The 14310-nt window shown below is 54.9% G+C and overlaps 2 protein-coding genes across 8 annotated transcripts; both read right to left on the reverse strand.

The window, feature by feature from the left end:
- Window positions 1-2: 2 nt before the first annotated feature.
- On the reverse strand, window positions 3-7544 carry LOC126040250 (signaling lymphocytic activation molecule-like). Of its 4 annotated transcripts, XM_049804255.1 has the most exons (9): window positions 7463-7544; window positions 6781-7049; window positions 4721-4826; window positions 3568-3894; window positions 2931-3212; window positions 1777-1887; window positions 1023-1108; window positions 237-407; window positions 3-111 (listed from the first exon to the last, which is right to left on the reverse strand). In XM_049804255.1, the coding sequence occupies exons 4-9, from the start codon at window positions 3890-3892 to the stop codon at window positions 55-57; spliced, it is 1032 nt and encodes a 343-aa protein (XP_049660212.1). In that variant the 5' UTR covers window positions 3893-3894; window positions 4721-4826; window positions 6781-7049; window positions 7463-7544; the 3' UTR covers window positions 3-54. The 4 variants fall into 4 exon arrangements, with proteins under 4 accessions (XP_049660212.1, XP_049660211.1, XP_049660209.1 ...); XM_049804254.1 differs by lacking the exon at window positions 4721-4826 and having other exon boundaries at window positions 237-404; XM_049804252.1 differs by lacking the exon at window positions 4721-4826.
- Window positions 7545-9537: 1993 nt separating this feature from the next.
- On the reverse strand, window positions 9538-14310 carry LOC126040252 (CD48 antigen-like). 4 transcript variants are annotated; one of them, XM_049804259.1, is made up of 4 exons: window positions 11798-14310; window positions 10945-11259; window positions 10601-10864; window positions 9538-10276 (listed from the first exon to the last, which is right to left on the reverse strand). In XM_049804259.1, the coding sequence occupies exons 1-4, from the start codon at window positions 12030-12032 to the stop codon at window positions 10176-10178; spliced, it is 915 nt and encodes a 304-aa protein (XP_049660216.1). In that variant the 5' UTR covers window positions 12033-14310; the 3' UTR covers window positions 9538-10175. The 4 variants fall into 4 exon arrangements, with proteins under 4 accessions (XP_049660216.1, XP_049660217.1, XP_049660215.1 ...); XM_049804260.1 differs by having other exon boundaries at window positions 9538-10313; XM_049804258.1 differs by having other exon boundaries at window positions 10226-10864.

Here is a 14310-nt window from a genome sequence, read left to right on the forward strand (position 1 = left end):
CCGGAGAGTAGATGCGGAGGCTGGGCTCGGCTGCTGCCCACTGCCTGGAGAGGCTCAGGCCGTGGGCATCATCACGCTGGCGTAAACTGTCATGGGCTCCTTGTCGGGGCTCTGCAGCGAGGATCAGGGAAGCAAAGGGGTCAGCGAGGTGCCTGAGCTGAGGAGGGGAGGCTATGGGTTGTCCCATGGTGATTCCCAGCCAGGGTGAGGACCTGGTGGGGGGCAGCCACCCTTACCTGCGAGAGGGATGGGTAGCCCTGTGGGGCAGATGGCTCTGCCAGCTGGCTGGGGGGGGGTCGTGGGGCTCTGCCGGGGGCTGGGGCTGTGTCCAGGGGCAGGCCAGTGGCTGCAGCGTAGATGGTGGTGCAGGAGGGGTGCTCGGTGGCAGGGACCCCTTTCTGCTTCTGCTTGGAGAGTGAAGGATGAGCAGCAGTAGGCAGATTGCCACAGGGGCCCTTCTCTCCCTCCACCCTACATGGACCCACTGTTTCCTCCTCCGTTTGCGCTGAGCAGGACTCAGGGAGGGGGGAAAACCACACAGTCTGGCCCCAAAGCCACCCTGGACTGCTGGGGGCTGGGGAAGTTGCAGCACCCAACCTTATTCCCAGCAATTCCTAAATTAATGGTGACTGGGCTGACTCCTGGAATGGCAGGGATGGGTGACCCCAGGGAGCCCGTGGCCACCCCAGTGTCCCTCCCCACCCCGCCCACAATTTCACCCTCTCCCTCACCAGCCACAGGGCTGTGTTGACACCCAGTGGTCAAAGCCCATCACAGAGGGTGCCGCAGACCAGCGAGGAGGCACCCAGCAATGACCCAGAGCTTTGGGTGCTGCTGCTGCCCAAAGCCAAGCTGCCGTTGTCCGAGACCCCCACCCAAGAAACCCTGGCAGGGTCATGCCCACGGTCCCCACCGGCTGCAGCATTCGGGGTCCTATTACTAAAAGAGCATTTCCATCACTAAAGGAGCATTTTTCCACCCAGATGCTGAGGCCGGCTGGGGTCATGCTGGTCAAGGCTCACCTCCACCCGCTGCACTTGGGAGTAGATGGTGTGCACTGCATTGTCCTCAGCGAGTGGCAAGTGCGCCTGCTCCTGCTCCTGGCTGGCTGCGGGGCGATAAGCAAGTCACCAAGATGCAAGGGGAGCAGTGACTGGGGGGACCCCAGCGCTTTGCAAGCCACATCCTGCTCCTGTGCTCCAAGGCACAGCAAGGGTGAGCCCATGCTGGATTCATCCCCAGCACGGTGCCCGCTGGCTGGACCCAGCTGCATCCATATTGCTGTAGCTGCCCGGGCGCAGTCAGAGGATTTCTGGCTGCCACAGGTCAGCTTTGCAAATCTGTCGTTACACAGGGAATGGGAAGGGGGAGCACGGCCCGGCTGAGGCACTCATAGAGATAAGGCGCTCGCTAATTTGGGCTGGGATCATTCAATTGCCCTTGAGACTGTGCAATATGAGCTTAGAAGCCCACCATCCAGGTAGAGTGTTGGATATCATGTGCAGGTTCATTTCTCTTCTTTTTTTTTTTTTTTTTTTCTTTTTTCCTTTTTTTCTTTTTTAAGCTCGTTTCCTTCCTGCCTTTTACTCTGTGCTTCAAGAGAAACAAGTTTCACTCATCCAAAGGGCCAGGGTACTCAGTAGACAAGGTGCCCACAGGAATCAACCCCTTGGTCAATTCGCTATCGCTGGCTGGGGGCAGCTTCTGTCCCCCCACAAGGCTCACCCCACTCATGGATCACCAACTGCCCCAGCACCCCTCCCTTGTGGCACTTACCAATTGGCGTGGCCAAATAGGCAGTCACAAACACCCCAGTGAGGACCATCACTGCAGCGATGGGCACCGCCACCATGAGCACAAGATGCTCTGTCCTCAGGTCGGCACTGCCTGGTATGGGGGACAGAGAGAGGGGGTCAGCCACTGGCCCTGGGGCCCAGGGTCACCTAGAGCTCAGCAGAACAGGCTGCTAAAATCTTTCTTCATCTCATCACCTAATTTTGGGCTGATGATTTCTGTAGAACAGGAAACAAGGGGCAGGAAGTTCTCTTGAGCAAAGCTCTCTTTAATCGCCTTCAGACAGCAACAGTCAGCAAAAAGCCAGACAAAGCCCTCAAAATGTTGCTGGTGGCTTTACGGAGGCCTGTGGGGAGGCAGCCCCTTTGTATAATGCCCTTGCATTGCAGGTGTGTGAGAAGAGGGCCCTCAGACAGAGCTCTGCAGCTCCAGCTGCCAGCTGGGCTCCCACCACTGGAGGCACCCAAGGTGGCCCCACTCCTGGACTACTAACCGTGACACCATGCAGGGGTGTCCCACAGTGCAAGGGGTTTGGGGGCAAGGCGGGTTGAGAAACAAGCCTGAAACTCTCCTGGAGCATCTTATTTCAGCACGTCCTTTTCCTAAGCAAAAGTCCTGACCTTTTTTCCCATGGGGATGTTTTCTCAGCACAGGTCACTGAGAGAGCCCCAGCAGAGGTGTGACTTCACCTCTGGGTCCCCAGGGAAAGGGGCAGCCACTGTGCTTCCCAGCCCCGCGAAAGTCCCCCATGTCACAAGGGAGTGCTAGAAAATCCCAGTGAGACAGAGTGTAACTTTTGCCCCGAGAGCCTCCGAAGGGGAAGTTGTCACCGAGGTTTTTATCCTCCCCAAATCACCCGGCATATGAGTCTCATGCATTTAAAATGAGCCTCGAGCACTAGGGCACAGCGAGTGCAGTGGCCTGGCTGACCGGGGAGGCAGGTGGGACCTGCAGCTCCGCGACCACCATTTACAGGAAGGACTCAGCAACCCTGGGCAGGTGACACAGCAACCAATTTTCTTGCAAAAGGCTCCTTTGAGGCTGCCTAAAGCAGCATGAAAAAGAAGTCCCCTGCAAAGCAAGAGCAGGACTAGGAGGCTGGAGAGAGCCACATCGGCAACTGGGGACTTACTTACCCCCTTGCTCATAGCTGCACTCAGAGAAGTTGAAGGCAACAACCCGGCTGCTGACTGGGTTGCTGGCCGTGCAGGTGCAGGGGATGCTTGTGTTCTGCAGGGGGTAGGAGAGGTGCAGGAGGCTGCCATTGTGGGAGCAGAGCCCCAAGGTGCTGGTGTCCCAGCTGCCCCAGCTGTAGGAGACTTTGTCCCCTTGCTCCGCCGTGCAGTTGAGGGTGACAGTGCAGCTGCCATTGGCCAGCACCCAGCTGAGGATCTGGATGCTGGGATCAGACACCGGCTCTGGAGAGAGGGAGGGAGGGAAGGGGTAAAAGTTTGTGTCTGGGAAAGGATGCAAACATTGCCATGGCCCCTGCCTGGGAAATCCTGCTGGTCTCTCCTAAATCACTGGGAGATGGAGAGGAACCGGTCTGGCCCCAGAACCACTGCAAACAGCATTAGGGAGGGACATGGTGTGTACGTACCCAAAGGCTCCTGAGGGTACCCAGATGTGGCTGAAAGACTCACTGCAGCACCTTGACATCAGGGTGGGCATCTCTCACACCTCCTTGACCACCACCCACCTCCCAGACCTGCTCCCAGCACGACGAGAGGCTGGGAGCACCCAGCACTGTCCTCCCAAAGCAGTGTGTCTCACCATACACCTCCAGCTGTATCTGCCAGACTTTCTCCTCCGGCCCCTTGCTGACTATGTACTCGTAGAGCTGCCTGTCCTGCCGCTTGGTGTTCAGGATCTCCAGGGAGAAGTCCGAATTGTGGAAGCGAGTTCGTCCCTGCATGTAGTTGGTATAGTTGCCATCTGAGTACTTGAGCAGGACAAGCTTCCTCTGTGGGTCCTCTGTGTCCCGCTTCCAGACGGCTGCCCCAAAGCGCAGGGTGAGGTCCTGGAGTTCAGGGGGGATCCGCAATATTGTCGCCTTCCCCAGGGTGCCCAGCACAGTCTCCCTCGCTCCGCGGCCCATGCCTGGCAGGAGACCAGAGAGAAGGGCTGAGACAGGCAGGGAGGCACAGGACGGCTCAGAATGACCATGTCCCCCGCCCCCCATCCCGGCTCTGCTGGAGGAGGGCGGATGCCCGCAGAGCTGTGGTAGCCAGCAATGGCTTTGGACCCACCCTGGTAATCCACAGATTGGGGACAGCTTGGGTTGCGTGAGACAAGTGGGTCAAAAATTGAACAGATTATCAAACCACATTTTCAAGCTCTGGATTATCCACCACATCCTGCACCAGTGATTGCCGGCAGGTGGGAACATGAGTTGCGCTGTAAATCAGGGTTCAGTACGAGCTCTGCCCCCTGCCCACCTCACAGGACCATCCTCAGAACCAAAGGAGCAACCCCCAGCCCTTGGCCCCACATCTTTGACCCTGAAGGATGCGGGTTGAGAGCTTGGCTCAGGAGCCGGAGGGGAAGCGTTCCCTTCCTCTGCTCCTCTCCTGGAGCAAGGTGAGTCTTTATCTGCATCAGCCTCAGCATTCTCCTGCATCAGGCACCACTGTGCACGATGGCCAAATCCTGGTTTAAGGCTCTGGACTTTCTGTTGGCGCAACAGCAGCCAGTCAGAACAGTGAAACATCACCCCATGGAGCAGGGCTGCCTCAAGCAGGGGAAGGTGCTTGTGGTCCCAGTCTGGTGGGGATGCTGGTCCTGGGAGAAGGGTGCTGGCTGTGGTGGGACCAGCCTGGAGAAGTCCCAGTGCCACCAGGGCAGTCCAGAGGGAAGCAATGCTCAGTGGTTCTTGGCCAAAGCCTGCAATTGGGTGCATGTCATGGCATCCACCTCCCTCAAGTACCTCAGCGCCAGAAACCTTCAGCGGGATTTTTCTTGTAGAAATTGCAAGAATTTGGTGTAAATCCCAGGTTGTCCTTCTTCTGGTCGAGGTGGTCCCAGGTGCATTTCTTGATGGCCACAGAAAAGTGCTCTTAAGAAGAGTGCAAGCATCTCCCACGTGTCCTGAAGCATCTGAATCACCCGGATTTCCTGGAGGGCGTGCAGGAGGATCTTCTCCCCCAAACTCTTTCCTGTCTTTTGCTGTAAGGCACTGATTACCCACACCCCTGAGCAAACAAGTTTGTTTGCATAGGAAACAGCATGGGGAGAAGTGCCAGCTCACCGTTGCTGCCAGCCACCCTGAACATGGAAGGGAACCCACCATGTCACCCCCACATTTCCTATCGACTTCTTTCCATTGGGGCGAGGCTTTGCCCCAGAGAAGAAAAGAAAAGAGGAGGAGGTACCCCAGAAGAACAGGTCTAGAAAGGCCCAGAGAAGCCCAGTATCTGCCTCTCCTGCGGCACGTATGGTTCCAGTAAAAACTACAGAGCAAACACCCTCCCTGCCGCCATCCCAAGTGAGTGGCATCACTTATTTTTGGCCCTTCCATGGCATGAAACACAGTAGTTTCTGAGCTGTCCCTGTGGACTGCATTTCCCCAGCACTGAAGCAGCCATGCGGACATGGTCATCATCCCCCAGAAGCCCCACGGTCTGTCTGACCCAGTACCTCATACATTTTTTGCTGATACATTTACTGTAAAGCCCAGCATGCAGACGGATGGTGTATTTTCTCAGCAACATGTGTTTTTGACACACAGCAGTTAGGCTTCTCATTAATTACCAAATGGAAAAGCCCTTTTTGCATCACATTAGAAAAACCCTCTACCCCAGAAAGAAGCATCTCCTTTGCAGGGAAGATGACTTGTCTGAAGCAAGACTGCAGGAGGAGGGATGTAAAGAGGTCTGAAACCATCTGTACTGAAGCCCAAATGGAGGAAGGTAAGCGATCCACACCAGCACAGTGCTAGGTCCATAGCAGCCCTCACATCAGGTATTGGGTTCATGGGACTTTCAGTGTGCTGGCTGGGCAGAAAACCCCGGGGGGATTTTAAAGGCAGGTATTCTAGTAACAGTGAGCCAGCAGCGCTGAGGAGAAGCCCTCGGTCTGCCAAGGTTGCTGGTTTTCTGGCCAAGCCCTTCATTTGATGACCCGTAATTACACAGATGCAGTGGCAGAGGGCTGATGGGGCTGCAAGGACACACAGCATCCCCAGGGAAGGGGAATGGACATCAGGCTGGGACCAAGAAGAGCATCAGGATTAGTCACAGCTCCCTTTGCTCTGCTCTGCTCGGGGGCCCCAACTCACCCAAGTGCTTTTGCGCAGGCTCACTACCACTGAAACCGATTTTGCAACATCCTCCCGTAACTGCCGACAGGCTGGGAGGAGAGGACCCAGGAGCCCTGGTGGGTCTGGGTGGTCCTCACTCCCTGACCAGCTGGTCTGGGGGAAATTTTGACTTGTCTAGGACACCATCATCCCTAGGACACCATCCACAGCCAGCCAGGGCTCTTTGGGCACCCAGAAAACAACCGTTGCCCACTGCCAGTCCCTTTCCACTTGGCTTATATACATTTTATTGCTTGGGTACCATCTCCCAGCCCACTGGCACCTCTTGATCTGAGACACTTGGTATCGCAGAGTGAGACAATCCACCAAGGACCTTCATCTCAAGTATCTCAATTCACATCTGGTACTAAATTATTTGCTCAGTGCTATTAATACCCCATTAAAACACACAGTAGAGTGCTTCACTATTGCAGCTGTACTTTGTCCATCACCACCTTTGTTCATCATCTTTCATTCTCTCCTCCCTCAGCCTGACTAGTAGGAGCATATTAGGGATGCACCACACATCCAGCTTAGAGTTACGAGCCATTTATCTTTTATATGCATATTTATACTCAATCTGCCCATCCGCCTGGCACACAGCTCATGATTTCTAAAGGTCTTAATATCTGACAAAAATCCCCAAACAATCCAACCCAAGTATTGCACGGAGAGGAAAATATACATACCCCAAACACGGCCAAGAGAGATCAGCAGCCAGAGACACACACTGCAGCCCATGCCTTGGTTCACGGAGCCTCTGCTGCAGTGGAGTTAATATCTACTGCTGGGCTCATTATAAGGACAGGTGTACTCAAATCAGAGACGATGCCTTGGGCCATGTGTTTCCTGTTTTTGGCTGAATAACTCTTCTCTTTTTTTTTTTCTTCTTCAGTGGAAAGTATTCAAAGCACTAAGCCGTGCTGCTGAACGCTTCACCAGAGTCAGCCCAAGAGACCTGCAGAAGGAAGCAGAGCATCGATTTATAGTTTGTGCCAGAACTGCATCATCCTGCCACAGGTCCTTAACCCAACGGCAAAAGAAGAGGAAACGACCAGCAAGTTAATCATTTCACATATGGTAACAGCTTCCCGGGGCTGTACAGAGCCTTCAAACCCTGCTACTACAGCGGGGGCAGGCGGCCGCTCCCCCCACGTGGCATCGTCCCAACCGCTGCTGTTCAATCTCAGTGCCATGGGGCTGGTACCCAGCACGAAGCTCACCCAGAGAGACAGTGTGCACTTGTGCTCACAGCCACAATGCCCACCAGTGCAGGAAAACCCCAAATATTCTGGGATAAACCCATACCCCTGCTTTGGGCTGCATGGGATCTACAGTGAGGAGGAGTATGGGTGGTCTTCAAAAACTCACCGAGGAAAAGCCCAATCCTTGTTCTCAGGCTGAGTGCTCAGGGAGGTGATCTGGACTTCAATTTGCCATCGTTCAACACCATAGTGGGTGCTCAGGGATGGGGACAGTCACCCGTCCTGCTGGTGTCTCCCTCCAGGTAGTCATGGAGAGGGGACTGCGCCCTCCCACACTCAACGGAGAGCTGGGGATGGGGAGCGCAGGGAAAACACCGCTCGCTTGTTCCAATGCTAAAAATGGGTGAGAAAAGCTTGGTTGTTTTTCTGGTTTTAGTGGAATGAATTATTCATCTCTGTCAGTGCTCAGCCCGAGCAGCTTTAAAATAGGAGAATGTTTTTTTCCTATTGCTTTCTTCAAGTTCTCATTGCTTCCTTTGGCTTTGAGAAAAGAGCAGAGGCAACAGCACAAAGCAGGAATTCCTCCACTGTTTTAAACCGAATTTGAGTGCCACAAGGAAATAAAGGGTGATCTTACAGCCCACCGCTTTTCAGTGGAGACAAGCTCCAAGAGTTTTGTTGCCAATAAATTATTTCTGATGATAAAACCCCTAAAACCACGCCAGCATCCTGCTAGGCTGCTCCTTTCCTGCTCAGAAAGCATCTAGCTGAGAAAAGAAAAGAAGAAAAACCCAACCAACCAAACAAAAAAAAACCCAAGCCATTTCCCAATAATCATCAGTTTGCTGAAGGGAAGAGCTCTGCAGAGGCCTGAAAAAGAAAGGATGAGTAAGAGCAGTACAAAGGGACTCAGCTCCTTTTCTTGCCACACGCACACAAGGAGCTTCGGCTCAGCTGAAACATGGCGGTGGTTCCTACCAGAGGCAGCCGGCTCCCAGACCAAAAGCTTGGCCAGATGGTAGAGGGCCAAAGACATCGCCTTGGGGTATTTTGCAGAGCAGCAAGCTTCCCTGGCACAAATCCCACCTGAAAAGTTGGTGGTCAGGGACAGGGGTCTCCAGTGGATGGGCTCCTTCAGCTCAGCCCCCCAGGTAGGGCAGCAGGATGGTCCCCAACCTTCCCCTTGCCACAGATAGGCGCCCCACACTTGGGTACAGGCTGTGCCGGCATGGAGAAGATTGTTGATGGCAATCTGGTCCAGGAAAACTATAAAATGCCGGTATCACCCATGGGGCCCTACCACAGCAGCATGCCCCAGGCTGGGCTGGCACCGGCCGGGAGAAATGGGAAAAATTATTTAATAAGCAAAACCGTCAAGGAAAAGAAATCCTTCCAGGAAGCACCTGGGGGCACAAAAAACATACAGGCAGTCACAGAAAAACCTCCTTTAACTGAAAATAATGATCCTAAATGCCTTTGCTTTCCCCATCAGCTCAGGCTGAAGTCTCCTGGCTAGAAAGATGACTGAGGCACAGCACCAGGCTCTGTATTTATTCATCACAGGAGGTTTTATGATGATGCTGTTGCTCAGCGGTCATCTTGGATTTTGTCAGAGGCAGAAAAGCCCCAAACCTCTATATGGGAATGGACCAAGACCCAAGCAAATATTTTCAAGGGGGGAGATTTCTGCAAAAATATACATTGGTGCTAAAACCATCAGCCACATGGCAGGAATTACCCCGAGCTGCTCATTAGACCCAGGAGCTGGAATGACTTGTGCTTGTTATTGATTTTTCAAATGAGCCGGCAAGGTCCCTGTTGACCCTTTGATTAATCTGCCCTTAGGAGTCTTTGCTTAAAGATGGCACTGGAAAGTGATGCTTCTTGGGTTTTCCAGAGGGTAGAGCCCGGTTCTCCCTTTTCTTGGGCTGGTTTGCTGGAGCTGGCAGGAGCAGCATCCCAGGGCTGCGGTGGTCCTGAGACATGTCCCTGTCCCTCCTTGCATGTTGAGGGACCGTCTCCACCGCTCACAAGACACATCCTCCCACACCAGTGGGCCTGTGTCCCACCATCCAGAGCCAGTTCCTCCCATGGGGGACAACTGTGGAAGTGCTTCTGTCCCCAGCAAGGGTGTTGGGGAGGGAAAGTGGGTCCCTCCATCATCTCCCCAGTCCCTGAGCACCCTCTGTGGCCAACCCCAGCCCAGAGGACAACGCAGAACAGGCACGTAAAAAGGTGGTCTTTAAGGTTAAAATTGATTTAATGTATACACAGACACATTTCTGAAGGCAGAGGCCATACTCGTCCTGCTGAATACTCCCTTGCAGAGAAAGCCACCTTAGCTCTGCCCCCTCAAGATGTTCTGGTGCTCCAGACCTGGAGGTCAGGCAGCATTCAGTTGCATCCATGCTGGTGTCACTGGTTTCAGGCTAAACATGTCATGTACTGTCCTGCACTGTCACACTGCTCATCAGCACCATAAAGGGCATCATCAACAGCAGGCAATGGCCAAGGATCCCAAGTCCATGGGCACCCCTGGGAAAGGCTCAGATTGGGTCTCCCCACAGATCTCAGGGCTGGGGAGAGGAGGATTTCCAAGAAGTTAATCATAAACTTAATTTAGATTGCCAGGGTTCTTGAAACACCATTGCAACAGTGTTCATCCCGGTTTTGTTCAGATCTGGAGAACATGACCTCTGATTGAAGCAAAGTAGAAAAGGTGAGGAGGGAAAGTGAAGCATGGAACTACCCTGAAGGCAGCGGCAGAGAGGCCAGAGCCTGGGCTGGTGGGAAGCAGGTGGGTGCTGGTGTAACAGACACTGGTTATAATGGTTCCCTTGAGCAACCGTGTCATTCTGCTTCCAGCCAGTTTAGGCACCTTATCCAGGCACTGGGGGTGATGAGATGAGGAGAGATGTCAACCGCAGAGCATCCTTAAGCCAGTCTGAGGAGGAAGAAGAGGGGGAGGACCACCAGCATGCTGGTGGTGGTACAGGCTGCAGCAGCTGAGGACTCACCTGGAGGCAAAGAGAGACCTGGGACATGGAAAGGGCTGTGGGCTGTCCAGCCCTGGCAGGGGACCCCACCTGATCCCCTCCCCAGCTGGGCTCCTGCCACCCACCAGCCCACGGTGCAGGGGGAAAAGGCACCCACCACTCCTGACCCATGGGCCACCTTCAGCCTTGCAGGGACTCACTGTCCTCAGGGTCATCACCACTGCTCTGGGGACCCTCCAAAGCCAAGGCCACCTTGCAGCCCATCCCACCCAAGTTTTGCCATTTCATGTGTGCACTGCAGGTGGTACCTGTCCAGGAACAAGGGTGCCTGTAGGTCAGTGAGGCATTGTTGGAGGAGACAGGGTTGCTGACTTTGCAGGTGTAGGTTTCTATCAAGGGGTCAAAGGAGACATGCTGCTCAGAGGCACCCGCATCCTCCAGTGGGAGCTTTCTGGGGGGGATCCACTCGTAGGTCACCCCTTCGAGCCCCACTGAGCACTCCAGGGTGGCTTTGCACCATGTCGAGTCACCCCTGATCACTTTGGCGTTCACAGTGGGCTTCGGGACCAGCTCTGCAAGAGGCAGCAGGATGTCACAGCCACCCTGTCCCCCCACGGGGTTCTGGGACAACCCTCCCATTCTCCCAGCTCACCATACACTGTCAGAAGGATGTTTTCAATGTGCTCCTTGCCCACCTCATCCTCCAGGTACACCTGGTACATGCTGCTATCATTTTTCTGCAGGAAGCTGATTTTTAGGGTGTTGTTGGGGAAGAGCTCCAGGCGTCCCTTGTAGCTGCTGTTGGTATACCAGACCTTCCCCTTGCTGTCCCGGCTGGCGATCTTCACCAAGTTGTTGCGCCGCCAGTGGATTTGATGATAGGAGGTCTGGGTTTGCAGTCTGGGGCTGAGATATGCCACCCCATCAACAACCCCTACCACCTCCAATGGACTGTGTTGTGCCCAGGCTGCTGAGAAAGCAGAGACAGGTACTGCTTGGCCAGCCAGACACAGCCCACTCTTCCCTGGGACTCATCCCCAGGGACCTCCATTCCTCCCAGACACATGAAAAATGCAAATAACCCATTTGATCACTAATTCCTAACAGCTTTGTGCTCTCTTGGCCTTGGAGGCATGTGGCATGAACAAGCCCTACAGCTGGCAGCAGAATTTCCACCTCCCCACCCTGAGCATGCAAGCACCCAGATGCCCCTGTGTTGGGGTTGGGGTTTTTTTCCCCTCTTTGCTTTCATTTCTGGGGTCCTTTCACCACTCCAGGCTCACCCAGAGCAGCCCCTCAACACTCAGCTTGGTGGCGGTGATGCCAGGGGCTCCCTCAGGAAAGAAGCCGGTGGGTCACACCTTGGGCACAGTGCTGGAATGGGAAAAGCCAGGGGAGAGAGCAGGGACGGGGAGGGTTTACCTGCAGGCACATCCCCAAGGTCCCCCATCACCCCCAAAGCCATGTACCCTCCAACCCAGCACCCTCACCCCCAGAGAACCCACCGCCATACTTTGCATGATGAAGAGGAGGAAGAGGAACGCCCTTGTAAGCCCCATCGCCATCTTCTCTCTGCGTCTGCACCCAAACCCCGGAGTGGAAATCCTCCTCACCAGGCAGCTGCTCACCGAAGACCCCCCTAGTCTGCAGCCCCTTGCCACCTCCCCTAAACCCAGGGCCAGGAGGGGGGCTCTGCAGGAAGGGGGCTGGCTGTGCAGCCACGCAGCTGGGACATGACATGAACCCACCACACTTCCGCCACCACTTCCGTCTCCCTTAAGAGAAGTCACCCACACGGGGTTTGGGGGAAGTTTGTGACGCCGTCCAGTGGATGGCCAGCGAGAACAGGCACTGCACCCCTGAGCTTCCTTGAGGAAACCACGCACAGCACCCCATGGACCCCTGAGCCTCCTTGGGGACACCACGCACAGCACCCCATGGACCCCTGAGCCTCCCTGGGGACACCCCCACCCCCCATCAGAGTCGCCCCGCTATCCTGACAGTAAATGAAAAGCAGACCCCGCGGGTCACATCTCCCCTTTACAGCTGCTGTAACCAACCCACAGGGTTCCCATTTGTCCACCTGCAAACCCAGGTCTGTGTCCTCACCAAGGTCTGGCCCCTGGACATGCCATTGAGCAGCCCCAGCTTGAGTGGGGACCACTGGCACCAGCTTCAGGGTGTCTCCGTGATCCCGGTTTGCAGGTGGGAAGGAGATGGGAGGGATGACTTGCTGATGCTAAAGCACGTGCCACAGCCCAGCATGGGCTCTGCTGGCCTCTGACCAGGGCAGATGCTTAAAATGATTTTAATTACAGCCTGGATTCCTTTCTGAAAGACAACATTTCAGGGCCTTTGTTTGGCACCGGCTGAGGGATATGCGGGGCAGCAAAGCCAGCACAGCCCCCACGTCGGGGGCAAACAGCTGCCAGCATCTTCCCACGCACCACCCCAGCCACGAGTGAGGACTACAGGGGCCAACCCCGGCCGTGAACAAAGGGCGACAGCAGCACCCGCTGAGCCCTGACCCAGTTTAATTTCAGTCCTGAGTGGTCCCCATCCATCGGAGAGGAGATCCGATGTCAGCACAGGGAGACGTTAGTATAAGCACACCAGCAGGCACGCAGTGATGCTATGGCCGGATCACCAGCACCGAGTCAGTGGCACTGCAGTGCCGAGCACCCACCAGCTCGTCCCCACGCCTGATTACACCATGCTGATAGAAACGAATGGAGATGGGAAAGCAAACTTCCCTGGCAGGGAGCAAAGTGCTGCCTCAGCGCTTGCTGCAAGTGCTGCAAATTATCTCCAATATGCAAAAGCAGGTCATTAGCATAAATTACAGCCCCGTGATGGAGCGTGGCTTCAGCAGGAGCCCTACATGTTGATGGATGCGGCAGCCCCCAGGCTCTGTGCTGTCGCCTTCAGGCATTTCTGCTCCGTCAGGAGCATGGGGACCAGATGTTTTGGGCTGCAAAGGGGCTGAAATGTGGCTCCTGCTTTAGCCCCTGCTCCCAGGCAGCAGCCACAGCCCAGCAAGGACGGCCACCACATCCCCGGCGCCTGCGCTAAAGGATTTCCATCCCCTCCATCATGCCTCAACTTTTCCCACTGAATTCAGCAGGACACAAGCCCCGCTGCTGCCTGCCACATGCAGAGGGGAATGCCCTTACAGTGCAAGAAGTATTCAACTCACACCTGCACATCGTGAGAAGCAGAGCATAGGGCTTGGGATGGTGTAAACCAGCCCAGCTCTGGTGGCAGTGCCAGCATGCTGAGACTGAGTCCCCATCCATGCCAGCCCAGCCCCCTAAATTCCCTTGTTGTGGCAGCCAGACACCCCCTCCCTCCCTGTGCCAGCCTCCTAACGCAGTTCTGGTTAATGATCCCAATTAATGCTTGTTTCACAGGGAGCAGCCACAAAGCTATTTTGATCCAGGGACTCAGGCAGGAGAGGAGCACTGTGGAGCCACCATTGCTCCCCATGCTGCCATCAAAGTGCCACGTTTCATTTTCATCCCAAAGAAAAGCCCTTGATCTTGCCTTTGGGAAGATCTTTGAAGCCAGAGCCCTTCTTTCTCCACCTCCTCCTCCCATGGCCACTCGTGCTGTAGGAGCATGGGATAACTTAGGTGGGAAGGGACATGGCAGCGTCTCTGGTCTCAGCTCACCATGGGGCATCTGGGGCTGTGCCCAGCCCAGCCAGCGCAGGCAGGGACCATCCTGCCCAGGGCCACCTCTCCCCTACCCGACACATGTGGCTGAAATTCTGCAAAGAGCATCTCTGCATGAGATTCTGATCAATTCAGAGGGTCCCGAGTCACAAACAAGTCAATTCCCACTTCCTCCCATGCCCGAGGTACACTTCGGGCTATAAATAGCCAATTAAGTTAATTAAACAAGCACCATAATGCCTCATACAGTTCAGCTTATATTAGCGCCTAAAAATAAATTCCCAAGGTCTATCAAACCTGTCAAGACCTATAAAAACCCACAAGATCACACACTGGCACTAAAC

The sequence above is a fragment of the Accipiter gentilis genome, chromosome 7 (genome assembly GCF_929443795.1).
Source record: "Accipiter gentilis chromosome 7, bAccGen1.1, whole genome shotgun sequence".
NCBI lineage: Eukaryota > Metazoa > Chordata > Aves > Accipitriformes > Accipitridae > Astur > Astur gentilis.